This window comes from Polypterus senegalus, chromosome 8 (assembly GCF_016835505.1).
Source record: "Polypterus senegalus isolate Bchr_013 chromosome 8, ASM1683550v1, whole genome shotgun sequence".
In the NCBI taxonomy this organism is placed as follows: domain Eukaryota; kingdom Metazoa; phylum Chordata; class Cladistia; order Polypteriformes; family Polypteridae; genus Polypterus; species Polypterus senegalus.
The window spans coordinates 94,558,274-94,576,260 of NC_053161.1; the positions used below are offsets into that span (position 1 = coordinate 94,558,274).

The window sequence follows — 17,987 nt, forward strand, 5'->3', positions numbered from 1 at the left end:
GAGAAATTAATTCACGCTTTTGTTTTCAGTAGACTAGATTACTGTAACGCACTCCTCTCAGGACTACCCAAAAAAGACAAATCATTGGCAACAAGTGCAGAATGCAGCTGCTAGAATCCTAACTAGGAAAAGAAAATCTGAACACATTTCTCCAGTCTTGATGTCACTACACTGGTTACCTGTGTCTTTCAGAATTGACTTTAAAATTCTGCTTATGGTTTATAAAGCCTTAAATAATCTCACTCCATCTTATATATCGGAATGTCTGACACCCTATATTCTAAATCGTAACCTTAGATCCTCAAATGAGTGTCTCCTTAGAATTACAAAAGCAAAACTTAAAAGAAGTGGTGAGGCGGCCTTGTGCTGTTATGCATCTAAAATCTGGAATAGCCTGCCAATAGGAATTCGCCAGGCTAATACAGTGGAGCACTTTAAAAAAACTGCTGAAAACACATTACTTTAACATGGCCTTCTCATAACTTCACTTTAATTTAATCCTGAAACTCTGAATGTTCAATTCATTATAACAACTATTCATAGTGGCTCTAAAATCCATACTAACCTCTATTCTCTCTTCTGTTTCTTTTTCTGGTTTCTTTGTGGTGGCGGCCTGCACCACCACCACCTACTCAAAGCATCACAATGCTCCAACATTGATGGACTAAAAGCCAGAAGTCTACATGACCATAATCATCAAGTCCTTCCGAGAGAACCCTAAATACAAAGAGGACTGTTTCATTTATGTTAGGTAGAATGCCCAGAGGGGACTGGGCGGTTTCATTGTCTGGAATCCCTGCAGATTTTATTTTTTTCTCCAGCTGTCTGGAGTTCTTTTTTGTTTTTTCTGTCCACCCTGGCCATCGAACTTTACTCTTATTCAATATTAATTAATATTGATAGATTTTTCTTACTGTCTTTTATTTTTCTATTCTTCATTATGTAAAGCCTCCTCCTTGAACCGTCACCTTATCGTGGTGGAGGGGTTTGCGTGCCCCAATGATCCTAGGAGCTATGTTGTCCGGGGCTTTATGCCCCTGGTAGGGCCACCCAAGGCAAACTGGTACTAGGTGAGGGATGAGACAAAGAGCGGTTCAATAAACCTCCAATGAAAAATAAAAACTGTGGACGACGCTTTCCCTTGCCCGGACGCGGGTCACCGGGGCCCCCCCTTGGAGCCAGGCCTGGAGGTGGGGCTCGATGGCGAGCGCCTGGTGTCCGGGCCTGCACCCATGGGGCTCGGCCGGGCACAGCCCAAAGAGGTAACGTGGGTCCTCCTCCCCATGGGCTCACCACCTATGGGAGGGGCCAAGGAGGTTGGGTGCAGTGTGAGTTGGGTGGTGGCCGAAGGCGGGGACCTTGGAGGTCTGATCCTCGGCTACAGAAACTGGCTCTTGGGACGTGGAATGTCACCTCTCTGAAGGGGAAGGAGCCTGAGCTAGTGCCGAGGTCGAGAGGTTCCGGCTAGATATAGTCGGACTCACCTCGACGCACAGCTTGGACTCTGGAACCAATCTCCTTGAGAGGGGCTGGACTCTCTACCACTCTGGAGTTGCCCCCGGTGAGAGGCGCCGAGCAGGTGTGGGCATACTTATTGCCCCCCGACTCTGAGCCTGTGCATTGGGGTTTACCCCGGTGGACGAGAGGGTGGCCTCCCTCCGCCGGGTGGGGAAGGGTCCTGACTGTTTGTGCGCATGCGCAACAGCAGTTTGGAGTATCCACCCTTTTTGGAGTCTCTGGAGGGGTTGCTAGAGGGCATACCTTCTGGGATTCCCTCGTTTTGCTGGGAGACTTCAATGCTCACCTGGGCAATGACAGTGAGACCTGGAAGGGCGTGATTGGGAGGAATGGCCCCCCCGATCTGAACCCGAGCGGTGTTTTGTTATTGGAATTCTGTGCTCATCACGGATTGTCCATAACGAACACCATGTTCAAGCATAAGGGTGTTCATATGTGCACTTGGCACCAGGACACCCTAGGCCTCAGGTCGATGATCGACTTTGTGGTCGTGTCGTCGGACTTGCGCCATATGTCTTGGACACTCGGGTGAAGAGAGGGGCGGAGCTGTCAACTGATCACCACCTGGTGGTGAGTTGGCTTCGATGGTGGGGGAAGATGCCGGTCAGACCTGGTAGGCCCAAACGTGTTGTGAGGGTCTGCTGGGAACGGCTGGCAGAGTCCCCTGTCAGAAGTAGCTTCAACTCCCACCTCCGGCAGAACTTCAACCACGTCCCGAGGGAGGTGGGGGACATTGAGTCTGAATGGGCCATGTTCCGTGCCTCTATTGTTGAGGCGGCTGACCGGAGCTGTGGCTGCAAGGTGGTCGGTGCCTGTCGTGGTGGCAATCCCGAACCGTTGGTGGACACCGGCGGGGAGGGGATGCCGGCAAGCTGAAGAAGGAGTCCGATAGGACTTTTTTATCCTGTGGGTCTCTGGAGGCAGCTGATAGGTACCGGCAGGCCAAGCGGAACGCAGCTTCGGTTGTTGCTGAGGCAAAAACTCGGGCATGGGAGGAGTTTGGAGAGGCCATGGAGAACGACTTTCGTACGGCTTCGAGGAGATTCTGGTCCACCGTCCAGCGTCTCAGGAGGGGGAAGCAGTGCAGTGTTAACACCGTATATGGTGAGGATGGTGCGCTGCTGACCTCACTCGGGACGTTTGGGCGGTGGGAAGAGTACTTCAAGACCTCCTCAATCCCACTAACATGCCTTCCACGAGGAAGCAGAGCCTGGGGACTCTGAGGTGGGCTCTCCCATCTCTGGGACTGAAGTCACCGAGGTGGTCAAAAAACTCCTTGGTGGCAGGGCCCCGGGGTGGATGAGATACGCCCAGAGTACCTTAAGGCTCTGGATGTTAAAGGACTGTCTTGGTTGACACGTCTCTGCAACATCGCATGGACATCGGGGACAGTGCATCTGGATTGGCAGACCGGGGTGGTGGTCCCCCTCTTTAAAAAGGGGGACCGGTGGGTGTGTTCCAACTAGGGCTGTGCGATATGACCAAAATCTTATATCCCGATATTTCATTTCATATCCCGATATCACGATATAGTACATTTTCTTTGTATTCAGTGAATAGTTTATATAATCACCACTCCTTTTTTTTCATTTAAATTAAAAAAATCAAAAATGAGAAGTACTCAACTTGTAATTATTTCTGTTCTTTTATTTAGAACATTTGAGCAAATGTTTGACTTAGAATGTAAACATAAAATGTTAATGTATCAAATATAAAACACTTTTCAAAAACAAATTACTAAAGGCCCAATATAAAATACTGCTATATAAAATGCCTGGCATAAACAAAATGTGAACTGTAGCAGCAATAACTCTCACAACATATATTAAATATGAAAGGATCAAAGCACTAACAACTGAACTATATAAGGCCAATAAACCCTAAAAACAAAATAAATACAAGTCTAACATTAACTGTCAAAACCAAATGTAAACATTGTACTTCAAACTGTAGCAGCAATAAGGCTTACGACAAAAATATATTAAATATATAATATTAAATACTAGCAAAATACCCGCGCTTCGCAGCAGAGAAGTAGTGTGTTAAAAAAGCACTGAAAAGAAAAGGAAACATTTTGAAAATAACGTAACATGATTGTCAATGTAATTGTTTTGTCACTGTTGTGAGTGATGAGTGTTGCTGTCATATATCTATACTAATAAAAGGCAAAGCCCTCACTCACTCACTCATCACTAATTCTCCAACTTCCCGTGTAGGTAGAAGGCTGAAATTTGGCAGGCTTATTCCTTACAGCTTACTTACAAAAGTTGGGCAGGTTTCATTTCGAAATTCTACGCATAAGGGTCATAACTGGAAGCTATTTTTCCCCATATAATGTAATGGAGACTTGAGTTGAGATGGCGGGGGGGTTTCGTGTGACATCATCACACCTCCTACGTAAGTACGTAGAGAACAAGGAAGAACTCCAAACAGCGATGAGCACAAAACGCCATTTCACAATTGAGAAGGCAGAAAAACATTATGAAGCAAATGATGCATACAAGCATATTCATAAGTACAGCTACTGCGGAAACAAAGCACAGCGTGAACCGTAAGTTTATATTAAATTAAGTTCATAGACAGGCTGCCACTAGCGCTTGTAATTTAGTGCCTGCCCATATAAGGCCGCCCATCAGCGGCAATCCAATACAAACACTGCCGGTAAATGTTCACGGGTGAAGGACTGTGCTTATGCAGAGGAAGATGAGATGGTCAGGGTGGTGTTTGGCACAAACTCATTGAAACTGCGAGAGAAACTTTTAAGTGCCGGGTCTTAGCTGACATTACACGAGATGGCACCAGTACAGCTGGGAACCTTCGATGCAAGAACACCAAGCGGCTCACGTGAACTGAAGCACAGACAAAAAGCAACAGTTCCAAAGAGTGCTGAACAAAAACCGAATTACACAATTGAGAAGGCAGCAAAAAATATGAAGCGCCTTATACATACAATCATATTCATAAGTGCAGCTACTGCGAAACAAAGCACACGGTGGAAAAAGTGAATGTCCTGCTAAAGGAAGACAGTGTAAAAAAAACCCTGCATGCAGTTTGTCACATCACAGATAAAAGGAAGACGAGCTGTTTATTGATGCAGTAAGGAACTAATCGATGAATGAAACCTCTTATCTTTACAACGATTGACAAACACGGAATGTAACTTGAACACATCCTACAAATACGAGCCTGATTGAAAGAAATAATGATAATCAAATCCTTGATGACAGCAACATTCAATAACACTCACAAAACAATTACTGTATATTGACAATCATGTTACGTTATTTTTAAAATGTTCCCTTTTCTTTTCATAACTTCTACTTCTCCACTGCGTACACGGGTATATATATAAATGTATATATATACCCGATCTACAATACATACTTTAGCATAGACAAGCCACACGCTGTGGTGCAATTGTAGAGTCTTAAGCCTCTAACGCCGACATTCGAGGTTCGATTCGAGAGGGATGTACTGACTATACGCGCTACCCGATTCATTTTACCTTGCATCTCCTTGGTTTGGGACGTATGAAAAATATTAGGTTAACGCAGAATCATGTTACGCTATTTTTAAAATTTTCCCTTTCTTAGCACAAGCACAGCTGAGAAGCTTCGATGCATGTACTCCATAACGCGTTAAAAAATAACGCATTTAATCACACTTTCAATTCCAAGCAAACGGGAACTTTTGTCAATGCATGATTTCCTGGTACATCCATTACACTGATGCACACATCACAGCTACAAAAATGTTAGAGTCGGAATAAAGCGCGTTCCTACGACTGATCATTTCGACTACCCGAAAGAAGCCTTGATAAAAGCATGGTTTTGTGCACACTGAAAAGCAAGCAAAATTAGATGCATTACAGAAAGCGGACTTTGTGGCTCTTACTGGGGATCATTGGACTTCCGTGACCGTTAGTAATTCTAAATACATCTAATTACAAAATGTTCAATGATCACACTGTTTTAGCCTAATGTACAAAATAATTTTGGCTAATGTTACTCAGAGTTTAAAGAGTAAGCTGGTCAAATTACCTTCTATGTTTCTGACTTATTTTTTAAGAAGAAAAACTGCACTTTATGTTGAAATTTTGGTTATTATTATTTAAAGACAATACTATTCTGAAAATGTACTTAAAGTACTTAAACTACCACTTTATTTTTAAGTCTGCCCAATTTTAACCAGGGATGATATTTTTGTTTCTGTTTTGAATTCAAATGCAGTTTAAAGCTTTTTTTCAGAAATTAAAACAGCTTCAGTTTACAATATTCATGTCCATGTCTATTATTTGATTCTGTCGCCCACTAAAACCGTTTTAAATTAAAAAAAAACATTTGCGATTTGGGGCAACTTTACGTGTTTGATTACATACGATTAATCAAGATTAATTCTTACATTGGATTAATTTTTTTAATCGAGTCCCACCCCTAATATATATATATATATATATATATATATATATATATATATATATATATATATATATATATATATATATATATATATATATATATATATATATATCTATGTGTGTGTATATATATATATATATATATATCTATGTGTGTATATATATATATATATCTATATCTATGTATATACACTCATATCATATGACATCTAATATATATTATATATATATATATATATTAACATATCATCTTATGTGTCTGTGTGTGTGTATTATATGCCAGCAACACTCATTAAAATGTCAATCATTTACGCTATTAAAATCTTTTCATAACGCAGCTATTTTGCTATATATATATATATAATATACATAGATAGATATGACAACACTCATATCAATGACAAAACAATTACATTAACAATCATCTTACGCTATTTTTAAAATGTTTGCTTTTCTTTTCATAACTTCTTTAACACACTATCTCACTTGCCAAGCTGGTATTCTGCTAGTGTATGTATATATACATATATATATTTACACACATATATATACACAAATACATATATATACATACACACACATATACATACATATATATATACACACATACATACATATATATATATACATATACACATACACATACATATATATAAACATATTTACATATACATACATATCTACATATATACACACACAGCTATTTCGTATCAGTGCAATACGCTGCTTATTAAAACGGATAACTCCGCTCTTACGCAAGTCTCGTGGATATTATGAACTATCGTATTTGTTTAAGTTCTACTTAAATTTTAAATAGAAGGAATTTTTATTTAGTCGACAGAAATATCTTTGGTAGGAATGGTAAAAACAGACAGGAATATTACTCGTGAATAAATCAACTCAAACCTTAAACAACTTATAATATTTTGCTCTCCATAAAAATATATCCTGTCAAAATTATACAAATTCAAATATGAACATGCTGCATAACAAAACCTGGAAATATAAATAAAATGTGTTCCTTTCAGCAATAACAAATCAAATCATTCAGTTGTCTTTGCTCATATGTCATTTTAGAGCTGGACGCCTGGCATCTTTTTTGGCAACAGGTTCGTTTCTGTTTGGTGTGAGGTTCTGTGTTGTGGAGATTCTCAGGATGGATTGCAGGTGCTCATCAGTGAGGCGACTCCTGTGTGCTGTTTTGTTAGTCTTTATCACTGAGAAGAGCTTCTCACACAGATATGTGCTACCAAACATGCACAAGGTTCGAGCCGCATGTAGACGGACTTTTTTGTTCTTCAAAGTCACCAAAGCGCCGTGCAAACTCAGTGCGCTCAGTTTATCAGCAAAGTGCGTATTCGGGAACACCGTGACTTGGTTTAACATTACTTGGCAACAGGGAAAGTGGGGCAAATTGCACTGGTGCATTTGTGTCTCCCATAAAAGCAGCTTCACTTGAAATCACTTTGTGATTGTGCACGGGTAAAAACGTCCGCTGAAGTGTCAGATTCTTATTTAATTCTTCTGCCTTCTGTATCTTCTGCATTGCATTCAGGTTACCCTGATGTTTTGTCTCATAGTGCCGTCTTAGATTAAATTCTGTAATTACAGCCACATTAGCTCCACAAATGAGACACACGGGTTCAGTAAACATATACTCAGCCTCCCATCGGTTTTTAAAGGCTCTATTTTCAGAATCAACTTTTCTCTTCAGCATCGTGTGAGCTAGCTTCGCAATAACTTGCAGCATCATAAGCTAGACTTGATTAACGCGGTAAGTGTTTCGGCAAGGCAGCTGAAGCGCTGCATTATGGGATCTGTAGTTTATTGTGTTACCAGCGCTTCATATACCCGGCTTTAATAACAATAATACAGTATATAAAATGATCTCGGGCGGATATAATTACACGCCGGGCGGATGTGGCCCGCGCCCTTGAGTTTGACACATATGGACTAAATAGAACTTGAAAAGATATATTTTTTCAAATGTGATCGCGCAATTCAGATAGAGTTGACGCAAGACTACAGCCTGCATGCCTCAATAAGTCATCCTCCCTCGCTCTTACTTTTTACCGCTCATCTAATGAATACACTGAGTATGGCTTTACCAAAACAATCATTGATGGCTAATAAAGTATCCATTATTCGAGTATGTAGATCGATATATATATATACATATATATATATACCCGCGTATCGCAGCGGAGAAGTAGTGTGTTAAAAAAGCTAGAAAAGAAAAGGGAACATTTTAAAAATAACGTAACATGACTGTCAATATACAGTATTTGTTTTGTGAGTGTTACTGAGTGTTGCTGTCATCAAGGATTTGATTATCATTATTTCTTTCAATCAGGTTCGTATTTGTAGGATGTGTTGTGTTCAAGTTACATTCCGTGTTTGTCAATCGCTGTAAAGATGACAGGTTTCATTCATCGATTCGTTTCTTACTGCATCAATAAACAGCTCGTCTTCTTCTTTATCTGAGACCTGACACACTGCATGCACGGGTTTTTTACACTGTCTTCCTTTAGCGGGACATTGACTTTTTCCAACGTGTGCTTTGTTTCCGCAGTAGTTGGATTTATGAATATGCTTGTATGTATCAGACGCTTCATATTTTTGCTGCCTTTTCAATTGTGTAATTGGTTTTGTTCAGCTCTTTGGAACTGTTGCTTTTATCTGTGCACTGCGCCAGTTCACGGAGCCACTCGTGTACATGCATGAAGGTTCCCAGCTGTGCTGGTGCCATCTCGCTATGTCCATGGCTGTATTTAATGTTACCTTAGTCCTGGCACTTAAAACTTTCTCTCGCAGTTTCGCTGAGTTTGTGTCAAACACCACCCTGACCATCTCATCTTCCTCTCCATAAGCACAGTCCTTCACCCGTGAATATTTACCCGTGGCAGTTTGCTATTGGATTGCCGCTGACGGACGGCCTTATATGGGCAGGCACTAAATTACAAACGCCAGCGGCAGCCTGTCTATGAACTTAATTTAAAGTGTAGGTTTACATCATGCTTTGTTTCCGAAGTAGCAGAACTCATGAATATGGTTGTATATGTCACTCGCTCGCTTCTTATTGTTTCACTGCCTTCTCAATTATATAATGCATGTTTTCTTCAGCGCTTTTTTGAGGTCTTCCTGGTTTTCTATGTACTGCGTGATTACGTGGGGCGTGATGATGTCACGAAACTCCGCCCCACGGCGTTGAAGCTCATCTCCATTACAGTAAATGGAGAAAACTGCTTCCAGTTATGACCATTACGCGTAGAATTTCGATATAAAACCTGCCCAACTTTTGTAAGGAAGCTGTAAGGAATGAACCTGCCAAATTTCAGCCTTCCACCCACACGGGAAGTTGGAGAATTAGTGATGAGTCAGTGAGTGAGTGAGTGAGTGAGTGAGGGCTTTACCTTTTATTAGTATAGATAATATTTTTTAGGCTACATTCTAGTAAAATGTTAATTTGCACATCGTAGTGTGGCAAATCTCCGTTAATGAGTTACAGCTGATCGCCCCGTGCATGGGATTGGACGGCGCTAACCTGTTGATGCCGCCCAGCCCCAAGCACGGGGCGCATCCGCGGTAACTCGTTAACGGAGATTTGCCGTGTTAATGCAGTTGTGGCGTAAACGTAATGTAGCGTTCTGTTCTTTATTGTAGAGTTCTGTTCTACAGTTTGTGTTCTGTGATTTACATCCCTCTCAGTTATTTATTCTGTTGTCCCTGTTATTTCTGATGGACTGTAATAGAGTGGAAGGTAAAGGAGGCTCCGGAGGGATGGGGGGTGGAGCTGAGGAGGCGGGGGGAAGCGCTCTGAAAAAGGAGGAGTGGACGACGATCTTGTCGCCCCTAGCTAAGAAAGTTTGTTTTTGGATTGCTGTCTGTTCGGCGTGGTTGTGGCCAACAGCAACCATTTTTTGTTTGTGTTTAATAAAGAGGGAACTAACCAAGTGACCGCCTCGGATCGTCATTACGTCTGGAAGACGCTACAGTAATTTTAACAAGATTAACACCGACAGCAAACGCTGCAGGGAAAATTATGCCTTAAGCAAATTGTTTTGGTAGCAATTAATCTTCCAAGCTTTTAACATGCTCGTTTAAATAGTACCTTTACAACTGTAATATCCTACGTGGCCTGCCTCTCAGTTGTAAACTCTCTGCATGCTCGCTCACGTGCTTTTTGCAGAGGTGGTAGAAGAGTTTTGTCGTGTTGGTGTCTGTGGTAGCGATCGGTTTGCAGCATAATTTGCACAGTACCGTTTTCTGGTCCATGTCAGACTCTTCAAATCCAAACCATCTCCATACTACAGAGGTAGCCCTCGCTTAGGAACAAGGTCCTTCTGTGTGGAGCTACCTGGTGTTGCCTCGCCTTCATCAGCCATGCTAGTGTGTCTGCATCCACGCGGTGGCCATCAAAACAATGAAAAAAATATTGCCGTAAACAGTTTATTTTGCGACACCACGAAACAAACGATAGCGTAATGTGCAGCGATAGACGTTTTCATATTGTCATCCGATATATATCGTTATATCGAACAGCCCTAGTTCCAACTATAGAGGGATCACACTCCTCAGCCTCCCTGGAAAAGTCTATTCGGGGGTTCTGGAGAGGAGGGTCCGTCGGATAGTCGAACCTCGGATTCAGGAGGAACAGTGTGGTTTTCGTCCTGGTCGCGGAACAGTGGACCAGCTCTTCACCCTTAGCAGAGTCCTGGAGGGTGCATGGGAGTTTGCTTGACCGGTCTACATGTGTTTTGTGGACTTGGAAAGGCATTCGACCGTCCCTCGGGAATCCTGGGGGTGCTCCGGGAGTATGGGGTACCGGACCCCCTGATAAGAGCTGTTCGGTCTCTGTACAACCGGTGTCAGAGCTTGGTCCGCATTGCCGGCAGTAAGTCGAGCCGCTTCCAGTGAGACTTGGACTCCGCCAGGGCTGCCTTTGTCACCAATTCTGTTCATAACTTTATGGACAGAATTTCTAGGCGCAGCCAGGTGTTGAAGGGGTCCGTTTGGTGGACTCAGGATTGGGTCACTGCTTTTTGCAGATGATGTTGTCCTGTTTGCTTCATCAGGCCGTGATCTTCAGCTCTCCCTGGATCGGTTTGCAGCGGAGTGTGAAGCGGCTGGGATGAGAATCAGCACCTCCAAATCCGAGAGCATGGTCCTCAGCCGGAAAAGGGTGGAGTGCCCTCTCAGGGTTGGGGGAGAGATCCTGCCCCAAGTGGAGGAGTTCAAGTATCTCGGGGTCTTGTTTACGAGTGAGGGAAGAATGGAGCGTGAGATCGACAGGCGGATCGGTGCGGCATCCGCAGTGATGCGGGCTCTGCATCGGTCTGTCGTGGTGAAAAAGGAGCTGAGCCGTAAGGCAAAACTCTCAATTTACCAGTCGATCTACGCTTCTACCCTCACCTATGGTCATGAGCTATGGGTAGTGACCGAAAGAACGAGATCGCGAATACAAGCGGCTGAAATGAGTTTCCTCAGCAGGGTGTCTGGGCTTTCCCTTAAAGATAGGGTGAGAAGCTCAGTCATCCGGGAGGGGCTCAGAGTAGAGCCGCTGCTCCTCCGCTTCGAGAGGAGTCAGATGAGGTGGCTCGGGCATCTGATCAGGATGCCTCCTGGACGCCTCCCTGGTGAGGTGTTCCGGGTACGTCCAACCGGAAGGAGGCCCCGGGGAAGACCCAGGACACGCTGGAGGGACTATGTCTCCCGGCTGGCCTGGAAACGCCTTGGGATTCTCCCGAAGAGCTGGAAGAAGTGGCGGGAGAGGGAAGTCTGGGCCTCTCTGCTTAAGCTGCTGCCGCCGCGACCCGACCTCGGATAAGCGGAAGAGGATGGATGGATGGATGGATTATGTAAAGCACTTTGAGCTACATTTTTTGTATGAAAATGTCCTATATAAATAAAGGTTGTTGCTAAAGGTGGCACAACCAAGTATTACATTAAGAAGGGCAATTAATTTTTCACATGGGTGATGAAGTTTTTTCCTTCAATAAATCGGATCAAAAGTTGTGATCATTTGACAATTGTTTAAAGAACTTCGATAAATAGGGCGAGTCAGGAAATAGGACAACACACCCACATGAGTGGCCAGTTTAACCTAATATGCATGTGTTTGGAACACAGAAGGAAAACTAGAGGCACTCAGAAAAAAAGACCACACAAAATTTGGGGGGTAATGTGCAAGTTCTACAAACGCAGAGGTTTAAAACGAAACACATCTTTAGCCGTGTGGCCACCTTGTTGCCAAGTCTAAAATGAAATCAGGAAAATAAAATCTAATTGTTCCTAAACTAGCTTTGCAAAGTATACTTCAAAAGTTACAGTAGAAAGTTACTGTATGAAATCCAACTTGCACCACTTGTCTGCTTAGAATGTTATCCAGGAGTACTGCTTTCCCTCTCATATCCCAAACACATGAATGCTAGATTAATTGTGACTTTGTGTTGCCCTGGTGTGAGTGAGTGCAGCTAAGTGTGCCTTAGAAAAGACTGGTGCTCCAGGGAGGGCTGAATTTAGCCTTATTGGAACAAGTTCTAGACCCCCAAGAAACTGGACTAAAGCAAGTAAACAGAAAAGATGAAAAATATGGGAAAAAAGTGCACAGTTAAGTATAACCAAAATTGCTCAAACTACTGTTTTTTTTTTTGGAAAGTAAATACTAAGTACTTCAGAAGGCTCAAAAATGTGAGTAAAAACTGCACAATAAAATGGCAGTTAGGATGATACAGTGCATTAACTCAATTCCAATAGAATAGACAGTAGCAGTCATGTCTGAAAGGGATTTGTGCTCGAAGCAGGAGAATGTCAGTGCATGACTGCAGTAATTGTGCTCATTATTTTAAATAAATAAATAAAACAATCACACATAGGCTTTTGCCACTTTCATTTGCTGTTGGAGTCAGTTTAGAAAACAGTCAGTGCTTCTTTGATAGTGCAATGATTGACTGATTAAATGTGGGCTGTAATTGTTTAACTTGCAGCATCACTAATTTCAAAGGGCACATGAAATGAAAACAAGATTAATCTCATTTTAATATTGTCCTGCATACACATGATAAAAGAATGAAGGTTTCACATTCATTCTCCAATTATGAACATGTCAACAGACATCTGTCATGCAAGCATCCATTCACTTTTTAAACCAGCGTATACAGCTCAGAGTAACAAGAGGAAATCACACATGCATACATCATTATGTGCAAGGAACAGCAATAGAAAGTAAAAAAAAATTAAAAAGTTTCAAATGTAGTGGTTATATGGCTTGTCTTAACAAGTGATTAAATGAGCATGCCTATTTGTTAATAGCACAAAAAAATCTATTTAGTGTTTCAATGCGCTGAAGCAAAAAACAACTATCCTCATTGAAAAAAATATATGTACAATATTATTAACACAAATGGATAGTAACAAACATGCTGTTAGTAGGACAGGAAAAACAGAATAATTCATTGGTGAATACAAATCTGCTAACAAGATTTGTGTCATTTGTTTGGTTTTTGTAGGCAAACCAAACTTCAATAGTATGAACCACTAACCTGTAACAAACATAGTAAAAGCATGTCATATATCTGAATGGTACATTATTGAATGTAATGCAGCCTCACAGCTATGATTAGATGTTCACATGCAAAGTTAGTGCAGTTAATTGTCTAATTCTGGAAATCAGATAATCATGAGCAATAACAAAGTCGGATCACTCATATAAGGCATCTTGAAAAGAACATCAACAAAGGTTGTTTACGGGAGTTCTGAAATAATACATTAATGTAAAACTGGCAAGCTTGACTCCACACAGACGGCTGTGACAAATATAAAAAAAGAAAAAGATTTGGACAATTAATGCACCAGGAGGTTGTGACACTTGAAACATGAATCAGTTCGACTCACTGTTTACAACCCCAATTCCAAAAAAGTTGGGATGTCTATTTTACTCACAACAGAATGCAGAAAACATTATCAAATGTTGAAATGGAGAAAATGTTACCATTTTAAGAAAAGAATAAGGTCATTTTGAATTTTACAGGAGCAACATGCCTCAACAAAGCTAGGACAGGGCCATGTTTACCACTGTGTAGTAGCTCCTCTTATTTTAAAAACAGACCATAAACATCTGGGAGCTGAGGTGACCAGTTGATGGACTTTTGAGAGAGGAATGTTGTCACTTTCTTGTCCGATATAGGATTACAGCTGCTCAACAGTCCTGATCTCTTTTGTCATATTTTTCATTTCATGATGCATCAAATTTTTTCAATTAGTGAAAGGTCTGAATTGTAAGTTCAGTACCTAGACCACTACGAAGCCATTCTGTTTATCTTGCTGAAATATGCAAAGTCTTCTCTGAAAAAGACACTGTGTAGATGGGAGCATATGTTCCTCCAAAACCTGTCTATACCTTTCAGCATTGATGGTGCCTTTCCAGATGTTTAAGCTGCCAATTCCATAGTACTAATGCACTCCCATAAAATCAGAGATGCAGGCTTTTGAACTGACCATTGATAGCAAACACATGGTCCCTCTACTCTTTGGTCTGGAGGACATGGTGTACATGTTTTCCCAAAATAACAGTTTTCCACTTTATCTTAGTGCATTTTAAATGAGGTTTGGCCCAAAGGCGGCAATAGTGTTTCTGGATCATGCTCACATATGGCTTCTTCTTTGAATGATAGAGCTTTAACCTGCATTTCTGGATGACACAGCGAACTGTGTTAACAATGACTTCTGGAAGTGATCCTGAGCCCACGCACAGATTTCCATGAAAGTGGTTACCCGAGGGTCTGAAGATCACAGGCATCCAATACTGATTTTCGGCCTTGCAGGCATTGTTTTCAATAAAAATGCATGAAGCATACAAAAATCTGGCATACCCACCATGTTGAATGCCACAACAAAGGAAACTGCTAATTTGCATTTTGCATGGGAAAATGCAATCAGATTTGTATATCTATGCTAAAGATGCACAAAAGTTCCATGTGTAAATACAATTCATGTACAATGCTTTTACAACCTATTCATATGCAATCAAGATACAAAGACCATGTGTATTTACAACAGTTTACTCACTTGGTATAGATCGGCAAAGTAATATATATCAGTAATTTTAGATATCGTCAGAAATCTAACGAACTGAACATAAAGTAGTTCAGGGAAACAATTTGTCTGGTTTCAGATAAGTAGCTATAGATACAATTAATTGTTTACTATAACTGATATGACAAGAAAGATTTGTTTAAGTGAATGAAGTTTTATGCAAGACACTAGATTCTATCAAATCTAAATGACGTCCTTTTGGCATTGGACTCAGGATTCCACGTGGTTATGGTTCTTCTCGACTTATCTGCTGCTTTCGACACAATCGACCACGACATCATGATCTCCCGACTCGAATCCTGGGCTGGTGTATCTGGCTTAGCCCTCGACTGGTTCAGGTCATATTTCTGCAACAGGACTCTCAGAGTCATGCTAGACGATTTTTCATCTGAATCAGTCCCACTCCCATGTGGGGTTCCCCAGGGTTCCATTTTAGGGCCACTACTTTTTTCAATCTACATCCTGCCTTTAGGTGCAATTTTTAGAAAGCATGCAATTTCATATCACCTATATGCTGACGACTGCCAAATTTATTTCTCCCTCAAGCCAACTGACTCCACCAAACCTCTCCTCGACTGCCTATCTGACATTAAGGACTGGCTGGCTGTAAACTTCCTTCACCTGAACGATTCAAAAACCGAGGTCATTGTTTTAGTCCCGACTGCAAACAGGCTCCACCCCTTGGCCTCGCTTCTCTTCCCATTCCAGTAACTTCGTCTGTCTCCAATCTTGGAATCAAAATGGATACGCTCCTGAAAATGGATGCTCAAGTCAACAGCACAGTAAAATCCTGCTTTTTCCATCCAAGGCGAATCGCCAAACTCAAGCCTATTCTTTCTAACCACCTCCTGGAATCAGTAATTCATGCATTCATTACGTCCCGGCTTGACTACTCTAATTCCTGCCTTTTTGGTATCAGTAAAGCCACGCTTTCTAGACTCCAACTGGCTCAAAATGCGGCTGCAAGGCTTCTAACTGGAAGTAGCAGAATCCAACACATTTCACCAATTTTGAAAACCCTCACTGGCTGCCGGTTAGATTCAGAATCGATTTTAAGATTCTCCTCCTAACCTATAAGGCATTAAACGGTCTAGCCCCCGCCTATTTGAGTGTCTTGCTCCATTGTCACAATCCCCTCGTGTTCTTAGATCCACAGATCAGCTGCTCCTAACCGCTCCCAAGGCACGCTTTTAAAGCTCGTGGGGAAAGGGCTTTCTCCGTCTGTGCACCCAGGCTCTGGAACTCCCTGCCCTTAGTGGTTAGGCAAGCCGCTTCAGTCGCCACATTCAAATCTCTAAAACGCACTTCTTCACATTGGCTTTTAATTCTTAACCTGTTTCATTTTCCACTTGCCTTTTGCTATTTTCTCTATTTTATTTGGTCCCTTGACCTGTTTTTAGTATCTCTGTTTTAATTCTCTCTTAATGTTTATTTTTAATATTTTGCTTTTAGTCCTGCTTGTTGTAACTGTACAGCGCTTTGGTCAGTTGTAATGCTGTGTTTTTAAGCGCTCAACAAATAAATATGGTATGGTATGGTAAATCTGAATTTCTTCAAGTTTCAAAATTAAAAAAAAAGTAATGAGATAGCTTGCACCTAGCATTAGAGAAATGCTAGTGAAGTAACTAAATTTACTACAACTGCAAACATTATATAGCCTCTCAAATTTGCCTTATTATAACATCATTTGTGGGTAAAAATCTAAGGTTAACACCACATTTAATATGACTCGCTACTTATAAAATAAAACCTTCAAAATGGGGGTAGAATTTCATTTGAAGTCAAAAGGTACATACTTACCATTAACTGGCTTTTGATGCAAAGAATCAACAAAGTTCCTAGGATTCTCGATAGTATACTTAATATCTCGAATAGTGTGCGTGCCAGCACCTTCACTCCATGTTCCCTTCTTTGCAGATTTTGCCTGATCTTCAAGGTCACACAGTCTGATTTGATCTGGGCTAAAGCAACATAAACTGTCAAAAGCACTTGGCAGAAATTAATATACATACATCTTTCAACTACAATTTCATGAAAAATTATTCCAGCATAATTTTATCAACAGCTAGGAAAAAAAAAAACCAGAAACTGAGAAACTAACAGAGAGACAACCAAGTCAGTTATGAACTATACATTGAAATTTTCTACACTTTCATAGTGATTCATGGGCCCCACAGCAAAAATGGATGCTGGGGCCCCATTCCAAAAAAAAAGCATTTAGACGACAGCCATGATTTAACATTACCAAAATTCTATTTTACACTTTTTGGATGCTGTTGCTGACATAAAAAATATTGTCTGAATAAGCTGGCCCTTTTAAGACTATATTCACACTGCAGCTATTACGGACTGTATACGGATTTTTGCTTCTTATCTGATTTGAGTTTTTTTGATTGCTCATATTAAATTTTGCAAAAGATCCAAAATCTTTCCTCAATATGCCACACATGTACTAAATGAATAAAAACAACTGACAGGCGAACACAACCAAATAGACCAAATAGTGGTGATTGCACCACTTCACATTGTTTTAGTACAGGATATTGACAAATTCATCACCTCATAATAGCAAGGAAAAAGAGCCAACAAAAGATTAGTCTGACTGCAGTCACCACTTCTATACCTGAAGGCAGAAATATGTGAGGAGACAAGATTAGTAACAGTAGGTTATGGAGGGTTTGAATGTGAAACAGTCATTACAAACTTTGTATAATTTCATAAAAATTTTCATTCTGTTGTTTTTTTGCTAATTACACTTCTCCAAAAAAGACCTGAACCATGTCACATGCAACTGAAACAGAAGGCGAGGGGAAAAAAAAAAAAAAAATCAGAAAACATGCTGTGCTGCAATCAGACTTCAGGCTGAACATTGTAGTTATTACTAACATGGCAGCATTAATGAAAAGGAATAAATCTAAAATTAAATACAAATAAAGGACAAGAATTATTCCACAAAAAA

The 17,987-nt window shown here is 41.1% G+C and overlaps 1 protein-coding gene across 1 annotated transcript in view; it reads right to left on the reverse strand.

Moving 5' to 3' along the window:
* Positions 1-17,987, reverse strand: part of snd1 (staphylococcal nuclease and tudor domain containing 1) — a 449,554-nt gene that overhangs the window by 399,140 nt on the left and 32,427 nt on the right. Inside the window, exon 5 of the mRNA XM_039761451.1 lies at positions 16,829-16,989. Within this exon, the coding sequence (XP_039617385.1) occupies positions 16,829-16,989 (161 nt within the window). The remainder of the gene's footprint in view (positions 1-16,828; positions 16,990-17,987) is intronic.